Below are 23,696 nucleotides of genomic sequence, written 5' to 3'. Positions count from 1 at the left end.
GTTGGCTTCCAAGGAAGGAGAGATCATCCTTGTGAGAAGGGATGAAAATCTTCGACCAAAGGTTGCCTCGTATGGAGTTGTGCCAACACTGGATGAGTGAGTTGTTAGAATTTGTGCATCTCAGTGTTTTGGGGCTTTACCATTTATTTGGTATTTTACACATTTTCTCTTATTTATTTTGTCTAGGACCAGTCGGCCAGCCCTAGAGGCAGTCCAACTCTCTCAATATCCTTTGCACTCTCTCATATGTTTACTGTTTATGCTTCTGCCTGTGCTATCTCCTTCATGGTATCATACGCTTAGGTCCAGGCTGCACCAAACTCTGCAAATCAGCCCACCTTTCCCTCCTTTGCTGTGCGTTTTTCTCCATATCTCTCCCGGCTGCAGATCCGTGACAACAAGTGGCTGCGTCTCCCAACTGTGCTGCATTTTCAGGTCTAGCTAGCTTGCTGTTTGCTGCCGGCCAGTTTTGGTGGCTGCGTTTTCTCCTATAGAGACAAGCCGACCAGTTTGCTTGGCTGCGTTTTCTTCTACAGAGGCAAAAGGTGGAGTTGTGGCTGTGTTTTCTACACTGACATCTATTTTTGGTGAGTTCTTTGCATTTGGTGCTGCCAGACAAGTGGCCCTACATTGTCTTCTTCCTCCACGAGCCCTTGCCCTTCCGATAGGAGGTTCCCGGTGGATCTTGGACTGTTTTGTTGCTGTCCCGCCTCTTTCTCTCTACGGTTTGAGAGGAGGCTGTTTGTTCCTGGTGCCTCGCTTCGTTGAAAAGCACTTGAGAGAAGTGTTTGAGAGCTGAGATTCGTTCTTTGTTGCTGTGGATATGGCTCCCCCCTGTACGAACAAGGATGACAAGTTGAAAGGACCCAACGATGCTCATTGGAAGCTTCAGATGCGGATCTGGTTCATCCACAAGGGTTTGTGGGACATTGTTCAGGGCTTTGAAAGGTAGCCTGAGCGTCCTCAAAACTCTAGGCGGTGGATTCAAGATCCGGAGGATGAATTTGCTGTGGAATTACAAGACTAGGAGAATCGGGACTCGAAGGCGCATTCTGTGCTTGTGCAGGCCATCACCGAGGTGGTCTCACTGGCAGTGCAAACTCTCACCAGTGCTCATTAGGTATGGTCAAAATTGGAGGATCTCTTTGCTCGAGATTCATTGATGAGGGCAGTTACCTTGCAGGGGCAGCTCTACGGCTTGTTATTTGTTGAAGGCAATTCAGTGCAGTCTTTTCTCATGAAGGCCAAGGTTATCCATGACCAGTTATTGGCTATGGGTGTTGCTTTGTCCTCTTCTCAGCTGGCTGCTCTTATCCACACCAAGCTTTCTCCGGACTATGATGTGATTTCTCGATCTTCCGGTGCCAGGTCACATCCACTTAGTTGGATTTTGATGATCTTAGCTCCCTACTTTTGGAGGAGTCCGTTCTCATCTCAGAAGGTAAATTGAAGGTGTCAGTCAACAGTTCTGACTAGGCATGTTCCTCAGTTCAGAAGAAAGGTCGGAGTCGCTGCTTTACTTGTGGAAAAAGAGGCCATCTGTCCAAAGATTGTTTGTCCAAGAAGAAGGACAAGACCAAGGGCAAGGCTTCATCTAAGAGAAAAGACAAAGACACGACACAGGATAGTGATAAGATTCTAGTACCACTTTTAGGGTTCCCAGGGCGCTTCCGGCTCAAGAGAACCCAGATGGTGTACTTCTCTAGTACACATGCAGTTCCCCCCATGTGTTTCCAGCCAAAAGAGGCTTGTGGGCAGGAGAGGGGGCTGATTGCAGCTCCACTTACTGGTGCATGGGGACCGTGATTCGGAGTTCCAAGCATTAGACATCTGGCAGGACATGGTTATCTTTGGTACAGCAGAGATTATGAACTGGATCTGTTCCAAGTTCATTGTTTGAGGCTTTTGGGACATGATGTGTTCCGTCCACTGTTGGGGATTATGGGCGCAGTGTGTCGAGCAGCTCATTATCTATTCTTGGAGTTCACTGCACACTTGTCCGGGAATTCGTGGCCAAGCAAAGTTCCTTGTTGTTCGTGGTGGCATCTTGTTTCGAGGAAACAGGTTGGCGGGTGCTCTCTCCGAGGTGATTCCAGTATTCGCGGTGCTGGAGGGTCCATGGTTGCATCTTCATCGACTTATCTTTTTTCGACTTTTGCACACTATGAGCTGCAAAGAGGGTGTTAGAATTTGTGCATCTTAGTGTTTTGGGGCTTTACCATTTATTTGGTATTTTACACATTTTCTCCTATTTATTTTGTCCAGGGCCAGTCGGCCAGCCCTAGAGGCAGTCGGCCAGTTCCCTACTGCGCTATATAAGGAGTTCCCCATTATTCACTCATTCATCCACTTCCCTTGCACATTGTTCAACACTCAATTACTGGCTATTGCCATTGTAAAGCTTTACTGCTGTTATAAAAGGTGATCTTGTCCAACTCTCTTAATCTGCTTTGCACTCTTATATGTTTACTGTTTATGCTTCCGCCTGCGCTATCTCCTTCATGAGCGTCATTGAGAATCGCCTGTACCAATGGGAGATGAAGCTCCCACTTCGACTGCTGATCATGGCAATATGTTTTAAGTACATTGAAAGCCAACTGATTGTAAATCTCAGTTTGGCCATCGGTCTGGGGATGGAATGCACTGGACAATTACAATTTGGTACCAAAGTTGTCGAACAGAGCTCGCCAGAAGTGAGATGTAAACTTTGGATCCCGATCTAAAGTAGTGGTCTGTGGCAAACCACAAACTGGATACCAATGTTGGAGAAAAAGCCGGGCTATATCTTCTGCTGTGGCCATGTGCTTGCATGGCATAAGCATACAAAATTTACTGAATCTATCAAGTATCGTCATACACTGAGTATTCCGAGATCTAGTAGATGCGGAAAGGGTCCAACAAAATCCATCGAAATGTCATGAAATGGACCCTCAGGAACGGGCAATGGTTGAAGCAATTCTGCGTGTTTGGTATGAGGTACTTTCACTTTTTGATATATGGAACATGTGGAAACATAGTTGTACACATCTCTTCGCATCTTCGGCCAATAAAACAATCTTTCTAACTTCTCCAAGGTACAATAGTTCTAGCTAAGAAGGACATTAGTTCTAGCTCTAGTTCAAGGGGTAAGAAGGATAAGGAATCCAAACCTAAGAAAACCCCAAAGAAAAGGCTTAAGCAGGCATCACTGGAGGCTATAATCCTCTTGAGGAGCAAAGGAAGTACCGGTCAAAAAACCGATGTTTCTATTGTCATACCACTAGGCATGGTAAGGAGGATTGTCAAAAATGGCAAGCGGAACATGTTAGAAGTCATCTCCTGTCCAGTTTTATACACCAGGGCCTTTGTTGTGGGTGTGCTCGCCCTTATGAGGTGTTTTATCATTTTTCCCCACTCTCCGCATTTTCCCCCTATTTTTTCCTATTTTTTCTGTGGCTTGGGAGGCAGTTCTGAGTTGGCAGGAGCACTGAGTAGCTGGCCGACTGACCCAACAGCAGTCGTGGACATAGTTGTTTCTCGTACGCGTACGAACCTATTCGTACGTACGAGTCGTACGGTACGATACCGTACGAATTCGTACGATATCGTACGGTACGAGTTAGTTTCCCCCCCCCCCCCCCCCCCCCCCCAAAATTTTTTCCCTTGAAAAAAAATTTCCAAATGCTTAAAAAAAATAGAAACCCTGCTTTACGAAGATCCCAAATGCTCGCAATACTTCGCAACTTTCGTGTCCACTCAGTATTCCATATGGGGTTGTGGAGAGACCTAAAAAATCTGGCGAGGTAGACTGGTAGTGTACACTTGATTGGTAGGATGAGAGAATCTTGCTACATCACTTGGGGATCCCTGGTATAGGTAGGCTAGACAATTAGATTCTCAAGTTATGCACAAGGGAGAACATTTGGACATGGTTTTGATCTAGAGAGGAGTCCCTAAACTTATCACCCTAGATGCACTCCTCGTATTTGTGCAAGGACGGTCCCTTAGTCATAAACGCTACACTGGGAGACCTTTGGTATTGCATTACCCATCCAGGTTCTTTTTTGGAGACAATCGGGAGATCCAACCGGGAGAGACACATATCCATGTACTGGTTTCTCAAGCACTGTAGACTCCTCCCCTCCCAACCTTCCCTCACATTCAAGCTTGAAGCTCCATAGCTTGTAAGTGTAAAAAATAAAAACCGTATTTTATCGTACCGTATCCCAAAATTTCATATCGTACCGAATATTCCCGTACGGTATCGTACCGTACCGTATCGTATTTTCGTACCGTGACAACTATGGTCGTGGACCCCTGTGCTGCTGGCCGACTGGGCATATTCAGTCCTGGGCTTCAATCAGTGCTGGCCGATTGATGCTACAGTCGTGGAGGTCTTTTCAGCAGGCCGACTGCCTATCTGGGGGCATATAAATAGGCCCCCAGCCCCCATACCACGTGTATCATACCGGGATCTTCTTGTGTATATCAGAGCAGAGTTACACGCCTACATCTCTCTCTCTCTCTCATGCTGTTTTTCTGCCTACGTTTTTTGCTCTTGTGTTCCCAGATCTGGTCATCATCTCCGCTGCGTATTCTGACAGAACAAACCTCCAAGGAGCCTTTTTCCACAGTTGCCACAACATCTCTTGCTCTCATTCTTAGCTTGATACATGGTTTTCAATACATCTCAAGCCTGCTGAGATGTCTTACAAGACCTGAGGCGTGGTGTAATTTGATTTCTTTACTCACAATGAGATCAAAGCCATTGTGTGGGCATCTTTGGCATTCCATCTTTTTTGTTCCTGAGTGGTAGGACCAAGTGAGGTACAATTGAGTCCATATTCTGCAGGTACGGTTGCGTACAGATTTTGCAGGTACTGATGTGGCAATACAGGCAGTAGGCACAATATGGATGATATGTACTAGTGCCACGCAAGGGTGTACGGATGGGTATGAATGACACGCATGGATGTACAGATAAGTACGGGCATTGTGCTTGCTCAGCCAAGGCAGGACAAACCTTGGGCTATGATACCACTATTGGGTTAGGCTTAACCCTAATGTGTAGGAAATGGGGCAGAAAACAAGGGGAGAAAGAAAGAAAGTTATATTAACGTCTATGGAAGACCGCAAGGGCCTATGAGACCAAAAGTAATACAATGGTACCATGGATATACTGACCCATGGAAAATTTAAAGAAAAAGTAAAATGAAAACATCTGTTAGTACATGTGGTCAATAGATGATCCTGTGTAGAGTGAGATATGCTGTGATCAGCTAATGACGATACCCGCCTCAGCCATAACCAATTTGATGGTGGAGTGAATGTCAGGCCTCTGTGATGGGAGCATGTCATGTCGGTGGATCTGTTTCTGTGTGGTGGAGGGACCTGATGCTCTGGGTCGGGGACGTCTGGCTCGCAAAATGGATCGAGCTCTCTCGCTAAGAACTCCTCTGGGGCGTGGAGCTGTAGTGTGGGTACGGGTGGTGGGCTCTGATGTCGTAGTAGAGGAACTGTTGTGGGTAGTGGATTCCAAGAGAAGAAGAAGAAGAAGAAGATTGTATTTATCGTCCACTGGGGGCCAAATATGACCCATGGGACCAACAAACTAGTACAAGACAAAAAAAAAGTCTCCTTCTGTTACTATGAAGGGTAAAACTAGCAAGCTAGTGTGTGGCATAATGTGACTCAAGCTCCTCTCTATGTTTGAAGAGTCGAGTGATGAATGCCCCCAAAACAGTGGGTGTGGCTGTAAGCAATACTTGTGGCAGCTGTATGTGGCCTTCAAGGAGTTTGCTGAAACCGCCTCGAATATGTGTATATCGAGGACAAACCATGACCATGTGTTCTTCTGTCTCCATGGCCTTCATGTCACAAAATTTTCCTGCCTTGGCACCTTCTGCCATGCTCCTCTTTCAATCTCAAGCTTGTGTGATCTTGTCCGAAGACATGTTATATTCCTGTGTACATGGGGTGGCATTGGTGTGCTTATGCATGCTTGAGTGTTGTCCTCTCCTTGTGTGTAGAATGACCAAAAATCAGGATTAATGGCATCACAATAGTTTTCAAATTTAGTCTTTTTCTCAGCTGATTGCCACTTGTTACGAGTGTCTCTAGGAGGGCGTGATGGAAAACTTCCATATCCATATTTTCATGTGGCAGTTCTAGGAATTTGTCTATCTTCCATCATTTGAATCAGCCTTGCAAATCTTGCAGCCATCCGGAAGATAGCATCTTACTTTTATAATTCTTTTGTGGCCTCTTTCTTGTCTCCCAAGCCTTCTTGGGTAATCAAGCATCATTCATACGTTTGATCTTGATTATGTATCGGAAAACCCTCTTCATTGCGTGACATTTAATTGGTTAACAGCCTGTCTCTAGGAGTAGTATTGAGCAAGGCGTCGTAGCTTTGACACCCAGATGTCTTCTTAGTAAGGACTCTTGCATTTTCTCAATATCATCCCAAGTTGATTGTGAGATGCTTCCGCCCCATACTTCGACTCTGTACAATACTGTTTGCAGCACATATGCATCAAATAACATTCGGCTTATGTGCCATCTTCTTGTATCACTGTGGCTGCAATCATTTTCAAATTGGTAATATTTGCTCCACCCTGTATCAATTCTCCGCTGTATGCATTGGCTCCATCTATAGTTGGTAGGTATGTTGATGCCAAGGTATTTGAAAGATGACACCGCTACTATTTTCTGCCCATTGTACACAATGCATGGGAGAGTGTTTGGTTGCTGTGTTTTGACCACCATTAGCTTAGTTTTGCTCACATTTACAGTCAGGCCACTTTCCATGCAGAAAGTATGTAGTGCAAGCATTGGCTTTTGTAAGGTAACTTCATGTGCAAAAAAAACCATGACATCTGCATATAATAACATCAAGACAGCCAAGTGGCCAATGGTAGGCCCATACAAACTCTCTTTGCATGCAATTTCCTTGACCATCTCTTCCAGTCTAATAATGCATAACCAAACAGAGTGGGTGAGAGCGAACAGCCTTGTTTGACGCCGATATTGCTATAAAATTTCTTGGACATACCATTTGTGCATTTCAATTGGCATATTACCCTTTCATAAAGCTTGCACACAGCCATTCTTAGCTCTTGTGGCACTTCTAGATGCTTTATCTGTTCCCATAGGCTATCCCATGGCAAAGTATCAGGTTTATAGTGCTATGTTCAGGTCTAAAACCAGCCTGGCCGTGAGCTCTCTTTTTCTCCTTTTCTGCCCAAGTGCTCAGCTTTTGTTCCACATTAGTGCTATATAGTTTGGCCATTGTTGAGCCTACCATGATGGTTTGGTAGTTAGTCAGTAGAATCCGGTCTCCTCCCTTGTATATTGGCTTTATCCAATTCTCTTGCCATTCCATTGAGAAACCAAATTCTAAAGCATGGTTCAAGATCACTGACATACATTTTTGTGTGTGTTCATTAGACCACTTGATAAGTTCCGCACACATGTGCAAAGTATCCATGGCTTTCCCATTTGCCATTTTCCTCAGGTCTATTTTCACATCCTCCGGGGAGAAAAGTTCATGTATAGTGGCATTAGCTACATTGCTAGTCATAGGGCGGGCTTCCGGGTGTGTATATAGCTGTTTGACAAAAGATAGCATATCCTCTTCTGTGAAATTCCCCATAACATCTTTGTTTCTTCTTTTCACTTTCCTCCGTGCCTTCTTTGGGTACTTTGTAAAGTCCACTGCATCTGTCCATTCCTTCTGCACAATATACTATCTTCTTTTCTTGCGCGCGCGCGCGTGTGAGAGTGAGAAAGAAAGAAAGAAAGAAAGCTGTATTAACGTCTACTAGAGGCTGAACTCGACATGATACTGAATGTAATAGAATGATAAGGTTGTGTGTACACAACCACAAGTACAAGGCATAATAATATAAAATTAGTCTACGTGTCCTTTCACACCTAATGTCTAAGGGGAAAGACCCGTAGGACAAAAGTGCCCTTGGAGTTGGTGCTTGTTCACAATTTCACATGCAGCACTGCATATAAGCATATGCTCTCAAGACACTGCAGTTCGCAACCCCCCCCTCGCCCCCCCGCACCTCTCCTGGTGGAGTATTTGCTTTACTGGAAATGAAAATGGGATTACAGTGGGGCTGATTTGTGATACCTCATTTATGCTTTTACTTATTCCTAGGTTGGGAACTCTACTTCCATCCAACTTGAGAATTATAATATCTCCCTTGGGCTGTTATTGATAGTTTGAGTATGTGAGTCTTGAGGGCACCTTTGGATGGGTATGAGCTGTTGTATTGAGTTACTTTATCTTATGGCCAAGCTATGAAGAGTGGATTTGGTGTTGGGTTTGCTCTTAAGTGGGTTTTGCTTCCTTGGTTGGAATTTCTCTCGTCATGCCACCTAAAGATGTTAGTTTCGAAAAATAGATTGCATGTGAGTTTGTGAAAAATATAAATACACAGAGAGGTGAGCTCGCGTTGCTGATTCCATTCCTCTGTCGCTTCTACTGGTGCCTGCCCCTTCCGCCTTTGCCCCAGTTACTGTCGCCTCTTATCTGCCCTGCCTCTGTCCATTTCGCTTCCGCCTACCCCTTCCGCCTCTGCTCTAGCTTGCGCATCTAGGGCATGCTAGGCAAGCACCAAGTTAACAGACCTCCACTGATGGCCAGACGTCATTCATGATACTCAGAATGGATTCTTACACGGAAGGAGCATCTTTGATAACATTTTCTCGTTTTGGGAGGCCGTGGAATGGGCTAAAGCGAGCAACAAGCCCTGCACTAGGAGAGTTTTGTTTGGCAGCAGGGGCACTCGTTAATTGGCATAAATCTGTTTGTTTTTGGATTAGTGATTCACCAAGAGTTGCTTGAGGTGCAGAGCTTGGTTTTACTTGGATCAATAGAGGATAGATCAGTAGAGGATGCACTGCTAGATATTTGGGTTGCCAAGTTGGGATCGATATTTTTCCTGCATAGCAGTTTGCTCCGGTACTTATGAGTATCCGGAAGAAGCTTCTTCATTGGAGCTCCAAGAGATTAGATTTAGCTTCTAGAGCTTTGGTGGCTAATCAGGTATTGCTTGCTTCAGCTTGGTTTATGCCTCTTGTTGGTGCTTCTCTCATGCGTGCATTGGTCAATTGCGGAGATTGATCCGCAATTTTCTCTAGTCGGGTTTGGATGGCACCTCAGACACTCGTGCCAGGGTAGCTTGGCTCATAGTTATTCAGCCCAGACGAGAGGAGGGCTTGAATATTTTCGATCCGGATGTTCAGCGTAGGGCATTGCTCTGCAAACTTGTGGTCAGAGGTTTCCTACCAGGCACTGAGCCTTGGAAGGATTTTTTCATGTCTCAGATTTCCGGATGTACACCCGGGTTGGGAGAGACTGGCTGCCCAGCATGGTTTTTGTTCACAGAGGCTGATATCAGGGCACCATCTTCCCCTCTTATTGTAGCCATTGTCAGAGCATGGAGAAGCATGAGATCTTTTTTGCGGGACAAAGGCTTCCTAGGTCTTTGGATGAGGCCGACCGACAACCTATTATGTGGAATGAGCTCATTAGGGATGAGGCCGGTTGGCCACGTGGTGCATCTCATTACATGCAGTGGTCAGGATGGAGAGATGTGCATACATAGTTCTTGTTGGGAAGACCTTTAAGAGTCTTTCGGAGGATCGAAAAGCGACATCCATTTAGCATCTTAGGGGCTCTCGCATTCGTATTGATCAGATTGATGCAGCTATTCCGCATGAGTGGCTCTCTGGGACCTTTCATGGAGACTATCATCCGAGCTGGCTGGGAGTCTTTTCGAGGATAGGCATACCTCTGCAAGTCATCGCTCTCTTGGGCCAGGAGGCTACAGATTGCATCATTTACTCTATCATGCCTGGAGGGAGATTGAGGAGATGTAGCATGGAGGAGATCATCCCAGATACTAGGCTTAGTCCAGTGAGGGTTGTTGGTCGTTCAGGGAAGCATTGGTTCATTGACCCTTCTCCTCAGATAGTGACTCATGGCTCTAGTGTTTGTGGTTGTATGGTGGCAGTCCTATCAGATATCTTCAATGGGATCCAGGAGAGTGGGAATGGATTGATGCCTTCGATCCATTGAAAAGCCTTCCCTTTTTCAATTTCACAGTCCGGAATGCCAAGCTTCTCCTCCATCCTCACTCAACAGATGCATAGGATCCCTACTCTCAGGCCTCATTGGGAGAGCTATGATATTTCTCTAGTGATACAACGCAGATATTGGCATAGGCTTTGGCATTCGTACTGAAGGAGCCAGATCTCTCATTTCTTTTGGTTATTCTCACATGGTGGTCTCCCCACCAATCAGTGGAGATCGGTTTTCGGTGTAGCACCATCTGCCCTAGGTGTGCGGTAGATTTTGCGATTGTATAGCATTGTTTATAGGGATGCAGCACTGCACAACAGATTTGAGGTTCTGTAGCCTAACTTATGGGTAAATTGAGTGGTCGCACCATGCATGTGACTTGGGGGGCAGTTGCTTGGCTCTCCCAATTCGGTCCGCAGCTTTTTTACGAGGGCAGTGGTACAGACTCCTCTATTTTCATTGGTAGAGGTATTTGTCAGAATATGCAGCGGAAATGATATCCAAACTTGGGTAGACAAGAGCAAGTAGACTGCAGAAAATAATCAGCACAAGAAACACTGAGAGATGTGTGTAAACTCTTCTCTATACACAAGATCCCGAAGAAAACTGAATGAGAAAGTGGAGGAGGATGGGGGGGAATATATACAAGCCCATGAGGGCAGTCGGCCAGCCCTGGAAGAGGCCCACGACTCATGAAATGTCCACGACTGCTGAAAAACAGCAGTCGGCCAGCATCTGGTCCCCACATCTGCTCAGATCAGGTCGGCCAGCACACAGATAGCCCACGACTGCTCCAGATGCAGTCGGCCAGCCTCAGTGTGGTCCTGGCATCACCTGGCAGCCCTCCAGCCACTAGGAAAAAAATGGGAAAAATAGGGAAAAAATACGGGGAGTGTGGAAAAATGATATACGGGCGGGCACACCCACAACAGAGGCCCTGGTGTATACAAATAGACAGGAGATGACTTCTAACACCCCCTCTCAGCTCCTGGCTGTGTAACCAACCCCAGGGAGCTGGAGTGCCGCCTGAGCGTAGCCTGAGGTAGAGACTTCGTGAAGAGGTCCGCCGCATTGTCCTCCGTCGAACAATAAAGTAGCAAGATGTCACCAGCCAAGATCTTCTCACGAACAAAGTGATACTGTATCTCTATATGCTTGGTCCGGGCATGGAAAACCGGGTTCCGAGCAATAGCTATACAACTCTGGTTATCACACTGGATGACTGTGGGCTCCCTCTGTGGAAACCCCATCTCGCCTAGCAGCCTCCGCAGCCATACAACCTCACAAGCAGCACCACAAGCAGCTCGATACTCTGCCTCTGTCGAAGAAAGGGCAATAGTCGGCTGCTTCTTGCTGCTCCAAGAAACCGCTCCTGAGCCGAGGGTAAAAGTGTATCCTGAAGTAGATCTCCTCGTGTCTGGATCTCCTCCCCAATCTGAGTCACTCCAACCTTGGAGCTTGATTCCATTCCCTCCTGTGTAAAAGAGTCCCAGATCCTTCGTACTCTGCAGATACCGCAAGATCCGCAATCCTGCGTCCCAATGAGTCTTCAATGGCGTCTGCATAAAAGAGCTCAACAGCCCCACGGAGAAGCTCAAGTCCAATCTGGTGTTCAGCAACCAGATCAATGAACCAACCAGCTTCCGGTACTGCGAGGCATCAACTGGCTCACAAGGATCTGTAACGGTTAACTTTGTGTTCGGGTCCATCGGCGAAGTAATAGGCTTGCAGTTCTCCATCCCAAAGGCCTCAAGCAACTCATGAACATACCGCTGCTGAGAGACGAAAAACCCCCTCTGGGTCTGCCAGATCTCCAATCCCAAGAAGAAGTGGAGTAAGCCTAAGTCGGTCATCTCAAACTCCTTTGACAAGGCAGCCTTCGTCACTCCAATGTGCTCCACATGACCGCCGGTGAGAATGAGATCATCCACATAAAGGATGATGAGTGTGACCAAGCCGCGTTCCCGAAAGAGATACAGGTTTGGATCTGCAACCGATCTCTGGAATCCAGTCCGAATAAAGAAGGAATCAATCTTCTGATTCCAAGCCCGCGGAGCCTGCTTAAGACCATACAAGGCCTTACGTAACCTGTAAACCATCCCTTCCGATCCTGGAACAATGAAGCCTGGAGGCTGCTCAACGTACACCTCCTCCTGCAGGTCACCATTAAGGAACGCCGATTTTACATCCATCTGGTACACGGGCCACCTCTGAGAAGAAGCAAGGGCAAGAACGGTCCGAATCGTGGTCATCCGCGCTGTCGGTGCAAAGGTATCCTCGTAGTCGATGCCTGGCCGCTGAGCATAACCCTTAGCCACGAGCCTGGCTTTGTGTTTGTCCACCGACCCATCAGCCGCGTACTTGGTCTTAAAGACCCATTTGACACCAATGACTGACCGCTTCGACGGCCTCGGTACCAACTCCCAAGTGTTGTTCTTCTCGATGGCGTCAAGTTCCACCTGCATGGCTTCCCTCCAAGTATCCTGTGAAAGGGCTTCCTTTACGGAAGTGGGCTCTTTATCCCGCATGATACGAGACATAAGAGCATAGTTCACTTGAAGAAGCTCCGCCGTGTTGCTTTTATCTCGAACTCGATGTGATCTTCGAGGGCCGTCCTCTGTGGTCCACTCGGAGGGTAGCTCCGTGACACCTGACTCCCGAAGGGTGTCCATCAACCACCTAGGTACTCGAACAGATCGTGGAGCCTCCTGTGGTCGCGGGGGCTCAACTCCAGCTTCGGGCTCAACCTCCTGTGATGACTGAGGTGGATCAACTGGAGTGATAGACTGGGAATCATCATCAGACTCTGGATCTCCAAGAAGTGGCGGCTCCTCGACAGTGGATGCTGGAACATGCTCGTCAAAGACCACATCCCGGCTGACAACAATCTCGTTCCTGTCTGGATCATACAACCTGTATCCCTTGGAAAGAGAGTTATACCCCACAAATACCAGCTTGCGGGACTTGGAGTCAAGCTTCCCCCTCTGCTTCTTCGGAATATGTACATACGCGTCACTCCCAAAGACACGGAAGTGCGAGACATCGGGTTTCCTGCCAAAATATGCCTCAAATGGAGTCATATGGGGTACAGAAGTCGTCGGAGAGCGGTTAATGGTATGGACAGCTGTCGCCACAGCCTCACCCCACAGTGGACGAGGAAGATCTCGATGCTCCAGCATGGTCCTCGCCATCTCCACCACAGTCCTGTTCTTACGTTCAACAACTCCATTCTCCGAAGGCGATCCGGTATTGGCCAATTCCCTCTTGATGCCATGGTCTGCACAAAACCGAAAGAATACAGTCGAGGAGAATTCCCCTCCTTTGTCAGCCCTGAGAGTCTTGACCTGAAATCCAGACTCTTTCTCCACCATCACGTGCCAATCCTTGAACCGAGCAAAAGCCTGGTCCTTCTGTGAAAGAAAGTAGACCCACGTGAATCTGGTACAATCATCAACAAGCAGCATGAAGTAGAGAGATCCTCCCAAGGATGGTATCTGCTGTGGTCCACACAAATCAGTGTGAATCAACTCCAAAGGTTTCGAAGCCCGCCTGGAAGCCTGCTTCGGAAAGGATTCCCTGTGCTGCTTACCACGTATGCAAGAACTGCAGCGTCCTTGCCTACTACCAACATCTGGCAAGCCAACCACCATCTGGTCCCGGAAGGCGCGCCGCAAAGCATCCACATTTAAGTGGCCAAAACGAAAGTGCCACAAGTCTCCGACCTGAGAGCCTGTCAGTGAGGAGAGTGCAGAGAGTTTGTAGATACCGTTCTCCACACCGCCTTCCCAAACAACTTTGCCTGTCTCACGGTCCCTTAGAGCAACTGAATGCTCCTCAAATTCCACCCGAAAGCCAGTCTTGCATACCTCATGCACTGACAAAAGATGAAAGCCCAGAGCAGGGACATAAAGAACACGGGAAGCATGCTTGCCCCCCTTGCCGTCGGGAATGATCTCCATCCGGCCCTCACTATGAATCGGAATAGTGGAGTTATCACCAATAAAGATACGACCTGACTGCCGCTTCAGATCCAGGAAGAAGTCACGGGATGGAGTCATGTGCCTGGAAGCACCACTGTCGAGAATCCATTCCCGAGTATCCTTTGCGGTGAAGCCAACTGCCTCCTCGCTCGAAGACGATGAATCATCGGAGTCCACCATCTCCAAGTGCACAAATGCCGGAGTCTTCGCAGCTGAGGCTGAGGACTCAGCACTCTTCCCTGTCCGCTTAGGGCACTTCCTCCAGTAGTGGCCTTTCTCGCCACAATCATTGCAAGATCTTTCGGCCTTCAGCTTCTCTCGTTCTGGATCAGGCTTCTTCTCGGAAGACTTATCTGATGAAGCCTTCCCTTTGCCCTTGTTGGTATTACGGCCTTTCGACCGTTGGCCAGTTAAGGCCTCCGAACCTCCGCCGTGAGGAGGGTTCGTAAAACGTTCCTCCTGGTCCAAGACCATTGGCACAAGCTCCTCCCAAGTAATGGTGCTGAGCCTGCCACTAGTGATCAACGAGGAATAGAAAGCGGAATACTGACCAGGCAAGTGAGAAAGTAACGTGATGGCCATATCTTCGGACGATATCTCTTTCCCAGCTTGAAGGACTTCCTGCTGAAGGGCCTGCAGCTTGTTAATGTGTTCCCGCATCGTCGAAGACTTTGCAGGGTTCATAACCCGCATCTGCACTTCCAAGGATATCCGCTTCATGGGTGATACCCTGTTGTACAAAGAAGCCAAGTGCTCCCATATGCCTCTCGCCAGCGTCATGTGCTTCACATGGTTGATCACCTGTGGTGTGCAATTGAGGAATATAAATGACCGGACCCTGGCGTTGACACGGTCCCACATTTGTGCCTGTGCCTCTCGGTCCTTCCTCGCGGATAAAACCTCCCCTTCCTCAGCTTCCGGCCTTGGCACCCCTTTGATAATAAAATCAGCAAGATCATATGACTCCAGTACTGACTCCATCATGACCTTCCAAATGCCATAATTTGACCCGTCCAACTGCCGATCCACTGGGAACGTGGGAAGAGTCGGAATCTTCACGTGCTTCTCTGCCATCTCGAGTAAATCCGCCATCTCGGAGAGTAACTTGAAAGGGTGGGTGGGTGGGAAAAATCTGAAAATCAGAAAATATGCAAGTGGCTGTCCAGCCCCTCTGCCCGCCTTCCTCTTGCACCTTCACTTCCCGTTCAGCCCAAAACAGTCCACCGATCAGCAACCTGTTGCTCCCCCTCTTGCTCAGAAAAACGCCCAAGATGTGCTAGAGCCTATGGCTCTGATACCATGTCAGAATATGCAGCGGAAATGATATCCAAACTTGGGTAGACAAGAGCAAGTAGACTGCAGAAAATAATCAGCACAAGAAACACTGAGAGATGTGTGTAAACTCTTCTCTATACACAAGATCCCGAAGAAAACTGAATGAGAAAGTGGAGGAGGATGGGGGGGAATATATACAAGCCCATGAGGGCAGTCGGCCAGCCCTGGAAGAGGCCCACGACTCATGAAATGTCCACGACTGCTGAAAAACAGCAGTCGGCCAGCATCTGGTCCCCACATCTGCTCAGATCAGGTCGGCCAGCACACAGATAGCCCACGACTGCTCCAGATGCAGTCGGCCAGCCTCAGTGTGGTCCTGGCATCACCTGGCAGCCCTCCAGCCACTAGGAAAAAAATGGGAAAAATAGGGAAAAAATACGGGGAGTGTGGAAAAATGATATACGGGCGGGCACACCCACAACAGAGGCCCTGGTGTATACAAATAGACAGGAGATGACTTCTAACAGTATTGCCCAGCATGGTTTATTGCAGGATGTCCCTCACTCTGATTATACACCCCCCAAATAGAGGATTGACACCACTTCGGAGATTATTGCCAGTATTATAGCATGGCAGATTTGGAGAGCTAGATGCATGGAGGCTATTGAGGGTGTCTAGATTTTTGGGTCTCAGTGCATTAGTACTATATGGGGTGATATCATCCATACTCTTATGGCTACTTGGCCTCGTATTTAGGGGTCCTTTCGTTCTGTGCAAGCAAAGTGCGTTATATTTATGCGGGAGTGGGACCATGGCATTTTCTTTTCCTCTAGTCTTACAGGTCTCTCATGGCATCATGATGCTCCTCAGTGGTTGAAATCACCTTACATATTGGGGTGATTCTATTCTTTTCCGGCTTATAGCTGTGATTGTTGTATGCCTTTTTCATACTTAATAGAAGTCTCTTTCTTGAAAAAAGAAGAAGATAAAAGATGTTAGTTTCTTTTTTCAAGTGAACCAGTCAATTGTGTCTGAAATCAGATGTGTTGTTGTACAAGACACTTCCTAATAGCGCCAAATCATGGAAGCTAATTTGGAAGGTACAACTCTCATGCTGTCTTGCCTAAGTGGAGGTGGAATCACTATCATTGGAGACTAGCAACCTCACTTCCATCCTGATATAGATACCTAAGGGCCTGCAAGGCTGACCCGTGCTCAATGAAAATTTATGGCACAATGCATTTTTTTGGTCTTGTAGGCCATTTTGGGCCTTCTGTGGACGTTAATAAATCTTTTTTTCTTTCTTTCTTTGTTTAATTTCACTTTGGTCTTCCTTTCAATCTTCTCCTTGCGCATACTTATATTATTGCATTGGGTAGTTGTGTTTAATAACTTTTTGGAAGTGTCTTATACCCCACAGAAAGGACCATTTTAATACTATATACCTTTTCAACATTTGAGATCATTTTTGATAGTATATGCCTTTTCACCATTTGAGATCATTTGTCTATGTTTTGAAGCTTGGGAGGTGCTTTTTCAATTTTGAATTTCGTTGTTGATGATTGCAGACTTTCCACAGGGATGGGTCCTAAAGCACAAACTGGAACATACTATTCCAGTATGGAGCTTTGCATGGACAGAATCGGGGGATGGCTTGCTTTCAGTGGGCACAGGGGTAGTCATGTGGAGGCAAAACGAGTCGAGTTGGTGCCATCTATGGACATCTCATGTGACACATCCTCAGTCGTTTGCAGCAGCAACCTGGTCTGCGAAAGGTTTAGCTGCAACAGCAGATGGCGATCTCATGAACTTGATTTGGGATAGCAATGCTCAAGTAGACGAGCATAAAGCTGTGACCAAAGGAAAGGCTACAGTTTGGTGGTGGGAAGACAGTTTGGGTTTGCTGGAGGCTGAGCTTGTTCATCCTCAGGGAGTCTTAATGGTTCAATGGAGACCATCAAAGGGAGCATCTGTTTCGCAAGAGCCCTTCCGACCGGTCCTTATGACTGCATGCAAGGATGGGGCGGTGCGGTTATGGCTGGAAATAGACAGTGGAAGAGCTAGACTGGACAAAGCACTTGGGAAAGATGTACCATTGAAGCATTTGAAGCCAGCCTATTTTGTGAGCGCAGTTATCGAAGCTGAGCAGTGCTTGCATGGCATTCTAGGAAAAGATGTGTTTGTAAACTGGCCCGTGGAGTGCAGATCAGGGGATTCGGCCCATGTGCTTCCAAGGAGCTCTTTTGGTACCAATAACATATCAAAAAGACAAAGCATTGGTTCCTGTGAGTGGTTGGTTGGATTGGGTCCAGAGGGTTCTATTTGTTTGTGGTCTCTTTTCTGTCTTGATGATGTCTACCCGCCTCGGTGCCCTCGTGTCTTTTTGTGGAAGCAGTCAAGTGGAGTACTCTCTACTCCTGCAGGAAGCGGAATGAGTCAGATTCTGATGAAAGTTGTTGCACAAAGGTCAGGTAACAAGTCTGCAGATCCACCTTCCTCTTTGGATCTTTTCTATACAGCACAACCTTCTTCGTTCCAGTGGTCTCGCATATGGCCGCCATTGAGTGCATTATGTGGAAACAGCTCAAAAGAGACCTTGGTATTAGAAGCAGTCGGCTCGGCATCAGCACGAGGCACCGGTAAGAAGGATGCTTGGGGTGTGGTGACTGAATGTTTGCACACAGATGGTCATTCATGTGATATAATCAGCATAGCTGTACACCCTATCACCCATACAGGGCTTGTAGCTACTCTAGATAGTAGAGGTGACATTTTTCTCTGGTGCATCTCTTCTTTTTCCCACCTAGCTAACATAACCTCAAGATTGTGCTTCTCGATATGGAAGTCTTCTGGTCAGTTACCTGGTCCCTCCTCGGATTCCAAAACCATGACGTGGTTGCCAGCAGTGTTTCCCAGAGATCAAACTGTGCTGCTTCTTGCTCATGCGGGGATTGTTGACTGCTATTTGGTCTTTGAAATCTCAAAGACAACATCGAATGGCTCATCTCTGGTACTCAAGCTGCTTTCCAGATTGGATCTGTGTGTAGAGAGTTCTGAACAAGGACTTCATGGGATTTGGGCAATACCTATGCAGACAGTTCGTGCCTCAGCTTCACTAAACAGAAATTTTATAATTATTGGCCTAGGGCAAGCAGGGCATGAAGTGGTGTCCTGCAACTTGGAGATCACTGTAGAAGAACCTGACTATGATGCAAAGGATCCAGCTTTTTCTGATCAAATCAGCAGTCAGACTTCTATAATGGCAAATCTGACAGTCATTGCAAAGCTGGAGGAGCTTGAGCCAGTGTCATGTATTGCAATTGTTCCCTCATGCTTTTCACCCTTTGTGGAAGCACAGGCCAACTGTTTGATGTTTGAACCTCTGGGTCTTGCTCGTCCGTATGACTTTGCCACAGGTTCCACAGATGGGATGCTAAGGTTATGGAAAAAATGTTCTCAAAGTTTTTCCACTAGTGTGCAAGTTGATAGAAAAGATGGTTTCTGGCTTTGTGTGGGCTTGTTGAAGGTCCCTGTGACTATGCTAGCCATTGGGTGTTCTGGGTTGAAAATTGCCACCTGGTGTTCTGCACCATCAGAAGGCTATGGTGAGGGGATTCTTATATGGGATATTGAAAGCTATATTGATAGCGCAACATTCAATCTCAGCAGCAGAGTCTCTTTGGTGGGCTGCCCGATATCAATACAATGGCTAGAAGTTGGCAATGGGCAGTCAATGCTAGGTTTGCTGACAGAGACTGAGGTACATGTGTATGCTGAAGCCAGAGGTTGGAGTGAAGAGCCAAAAGCTCACACAGAGATAGAAAACCTAAGGCAAATCCCATGGATTTTTTTGGCATCAGCAGCATTGTTTTCCAGTGCATCGTGTTTTTCATGGGGGCCAAAGGGGTCTCTTTTTGTACCTTTCAAAGATCACCTTCTTGTCTATGGTCCACGGATCCTCAGAAATCAAGCGACAAGAGACTTTTATGAAGGTGCATTGTTAAACTACAAATATTCGTATCAAGGTGCATGAGGGAGATTTTTCTCATAGGTTTTGTGGCTAATATGGGTTTTCCAACTGCAGCGGAACCTGTGTTTCCGTTATGTGATACTAAGCTGGGATCACAGTGGGATCAGGTTTGGAGCCTATTGAAAGCTGGCGAAGTTGTAAGATGTCCACTACCTATGTATCACCCAGTGATAATGCTTTATCACCTTTACACAGGTACTAATCTATTATCTTAGAGAACACAGGTCCAAGTTTACACCCCGCTCCCATGCCTATGCAGTATGTATTCAAATGTCTTAAGATACTTGCAACACGTGTGAATTTCTGCCTGTGCACTGATTTAGCTTGGAAGGTTTTCTTTTTGCTTCTGTCCTAATTGATTTTACCTGATGAGGGTAGGGTTGTCTTCAAGGCAATCATCAGCAGGCTAGAATTGATTTTCTTTTTGCTTCTGCCCTAATTGATTTTACCTGATGAGGGTTGGGTTGTCTTCAAGGGAATCATCAGCAGGCTAGAATTTGTCTGTCATATCTTCAACAGAACATGTCCACATTGTGCGCGCGTGGACAGAGTAAAGATCCTTGTGGTCCTCTTCATAATTTCCCCCCAATGCATTTGATGGAAATCTTCCAGATGGAAACAAAAGCAGGGAAGAAGGTAGCTTTTGAGCAGGGAGCCTCATCGAGTTGGAGTGCTGGATTTGACCAAGAGTTTGATAATCATGCCGCAAGTTTTAGCAGAATGACTTTGTTGGAGGAAGTCGGTAGACTTGAGGAGGTCGAGGCTTCAACAGTGCTGAATGTAGAAAAACTGGAGTCTTGCCTCAAAAACTTCTCGTATGCACTCGGTTTAGCTGAGGACGAGGAGATTCAGTTACTAACGCTAGCAGATGTGCTGGTGAAGATGGACACCGTCTCGAAATCATTGGAGTATGCAAGTCTCGACCCTTCAGGTCAAAGGTAAGAAAAAAATTGTTCATCATAATTTTCTTTTGGGATTATTTAAAATCTGGACTGCCCAACCCCCACCCCGTGCAGCAGGGCATATGCCATAAGCTTACATACTTTAGTACCAAGCCACCCCAAGGTGTGAAGCATTATACTTTGCAGTGTGCAGGGTATCATAGAGGCTGCTTTTGTGAAGGGGCCTGATTGGAGAACAGGCCAGCCCCAAAAGATCACGTACTTCCTCTGGCTTTTACTGTATGCTAGTTTGGCGGTCTTTTAATTGAGACGAGCTACCAAGCATGTCCACCATCATGCCTCATGCCCCAAAAGATCATGTACTTCCTATGGCTTTTACTGTATGCTGGTTTGGCGGTCTTTTAATTGAGATGAGCTACCAAGCATGTCCACCATCATGCCTCATGCCCCAAAAGATCATGTACTTCCTATGGCTGTCTTTTAATTGAGATGATCTACCAAGCATGTCCACCATCATGCCTCATGCCCCAAAAAGATCATGTACTTCCTATGGCTTTTACTGTATGCTGGTTTGGCGGTCTTTTAATTGAGATGAGCTACCAAGCATGCCCACCATCATGCCTCATGCAGATAGAGTGATAGTATGAGAGAGAGATTTTGTTCAGGTCAGATAAAGGATAGCATGCTGCTGCCTGCATACATGTACACAGACACACACACACACACATATATATACATATGTGTGTGTGTGTGATATTACACATAGATATCTATATACATCAAACATATACTTATACATATAGATATCCATATCCATATCCATATACACATACACATACACATACACGTACACGTACACGTACACGTACACGTACATGTATACATATACATATACCACACACATATTATATACATACATACGTATGCACGTATGTATATACATAAAGCCGTATTCACACACACATAATTATATATGTATGTACATATGTATTTCTGTGTTTACACACACACACACACACACACACACACACACACGAACACACACATACATACATATGCATGTGTACATATATACGTACGTATGTACGTACAAATAGTCATACATATATATACATGTATGGTTGTGTGTGCGTGTGTGTTTATATGTATATGTACATCTGCATGTCTATGTATATCTGTAAGTATGGTAGATGCCATGCTAGCGGATTGGTAGGCCTTTGGCTTTTAACCACACTAGTAGCCTTGTGAATTCTGCGATTAGTACATTTGTATGTCTATGTGTGTGTGTGTGCAGTAGATGACATTCTTCATTTTATTGCCAAACCCCATCCTTTCCATGACCAAGGCTGCAAAATCCCAATGGATTGTATCAAAAGCCTTTTCAATATCAATTTGCATGATAAGCACATCTTGGTTTGTATATTTAGCATACTCAATGCCCACATAAGCATTTGCAATGTTATCCATGATTTGTCGGCGTGGCACAAAGCCAACAGATCTTCATAATATCATGGACGCCTTGCATCTATATGGATTGGCTGTTGGCCTTCGGACAGATTTTCCCACCCACATAAATTGTAAGACACTTGGGATATCCTATTGGTTGGCATGTTTCCCTTAAGCAAGAAAGGCAATCGGTGCTCCAGAAACTCAGACAGAAACTGCAATCCATGTGCATAAAGGAAATAAGATCTACGAGGCTCTAAAGCAGCCAGAGGCTCTTGAAATACCCTACTCCAATCAATGTTTTCGAGGCGCAAGGAATTACTGATTGATTGCTACCACCCATTCCAATGTAGGTATTCCAGAATAACTTGCCAATCCTGAATCAAGCCGGTGACATATGGGCAACCTGGGATTCGTCCTCTAAACTTTCCAAAAATTATCTCTTTATAAGAAATAGACCAATGTCCAAAAGCTTTGGTTTGCATGACTGTCACTAAGTGAGAAAGCATGATGGCCCAAGGTTGTCGTTGACGAAGAAATTCCAATATAAGGGTGCTTCTTCGAGCAATGAGATGCAGATGAATATCAAGTATGTTGAGTCCACCATGCATCTTTGGAGTGCACCATGCATCTTTGGAGTGCACCATGCATCTTTGGAGTGCAAACCAATTCCTTTTTAAGAAGACGGAGAGGTTTTCGATCCGTACTTGTGCGCCAAAGACAATCTAAGGCCTTTGACATGAACACATCCAAATCGATTTTGTCCAAGGCAATAATGGCAAGTGAAACTAAACATACGCAATGAGATTGGATTGTACAATTCTCAAACACCACGTAGATAGCTTCCGGTAGATGTGGTTGATATGCATGGCATGCTACTTTTCTTTCGTGAAGTGAGGCAACGACTTGGATTGGGTATGCATCATAGGCAGATTTGGAATACACTAGTGGAATTGCTTGCTCCATTACAGCCTGTGCCGGTTCCTCCTCTTGAAAGTCAAGAGAGACTAGATGATTGGTCATTTGTTCTAGGGAGGCCTCAACTCCGCCCTTTTTCTATGCCTTTGCTTTTTGCTGCGAAAGTATATCACTTGTTGTTGCCCCCCCCCCCATGGATTCAACAACATGGCAATTGTTTATGGCATCTAAACAAGCCTCAAAGGTGGTGGTGTGAAGTGCTCTCACGTATTTGGAAAAGTAATCTCCCTCTTAAGCAAAAGGTCTTTCTATGGAGATGTGTGGTGGGAGCATTGCATGTTGGGGTTTTCTTAGTCTGTAGGCGCATTGCATCACCGGATTGTAGAAGATGTTCTTGAACACAGGAAACAGTCCCCCACATGTTATGGTTTTACCCCTCTCCTCGTTAGTTCCTCGGTTATGTTGGGGAAATTGAGTTACAGCTTGTTTTGTTGTTTTTTTGGGTGACATAATCCTCTAGAAAGAAGTTTTTAGGGCTTTTGCACAGTTTTGGAGTTTCTGCACAGTCTGTACAGATCAAGCAAGCAAACCTTGGTGATTCCCAATCAGCCTGTCAGTTTCCTATCCCAGAGAAACACCTTGAAATCCTCTCGCTCTGCGTGAGAATTCCCAAAGACACTTTCCTAGACTCTTCCGCCCGGCGTAAGAGTCGAAGAATCAACAAGTGCATGGTTTCTTCAGGTGATGATGATAGCCATCACTCCTCACATAGGGATGACGATGAGGAAAACCATGGGATGGAAGCTTTTAGCCATTAAATTGAGTTACAGCTTGTTTTGCTGATTTTTCGGGGGGGAGAATCCTTTAGAAAGAAGTTTTCAGGGTTTTTGCACAGTTTTGGAGTTTTTGCACAGTCTGTACAACGATGACATGGCAGTCCACACAATCATGCTGCTCCTGGCTGTCCACCAACGTTGGTGAGAAAGAAAGATATATTAAGTGTCTACTAAAGACCCAATGGGGCCTATGAGACCAAAGTGATACAATAATGTCCATGGCATATCTCA

At 46.1% G+C, this 23,696-nt stretch overlaps 1 protein-coding gene across 5 annotated transcripts in view; it reads left to right on the top strand.

Moving 5' to 3' along the window:
- Positions 1 to 23,696, top strand: part of LOC147615494 (transducin family protein / WD-40 repeat family protein) — a 275,467-nt gene that overhangs the window by 18,679 nt on the left and 233,092 nt on the right. For 4 of the 5 annotated variants that reach the window (XM_086779594.1, XM_086779593.1, XM_086779592.1 and 1 more), the window contains exons 2-4: positions 16,902 to 19,325; positions 19,418 to 19,558; positions 19,839 to 20,301. In XM_086779594.1, the coding sequence (XP_086635720.1) occupies positions 16,902 to 19,325; positions 19,418 to 19,558; positions 19,839 to 20,301 (3,028 nt within the window). The remainder of the gene's footprint in view (positions 1 to 16,901; positions 19,326 to 19,417; positions 19,559 to 19,838; positions 20,302 to 23,696) is intronic. The other variant, XM_086779596.1, reaches the window with a different exon arrangement.

This window comes from Cibotium barometz, chromosome 40, assembly GCF_041138505.1.
Source record: "Cibotium barometz isolate CiBa-2024 chromosome 40, ASM4113850v1, whole genome shotgun sequence".
NCBI classification, from domain to species: domain Eukaryota; kingdom Viridiplantae; phylum Streptophyta; class Polypodiopsida; order Cyatheales; family Cibotiaceae; genus Cibotium; species Cibotium barometz.
The sequence above is the reverse complement of the archived record's forward strand: the minus strand, read 5'-3'. Positions and strand labels throughout refer to the sequence as shown.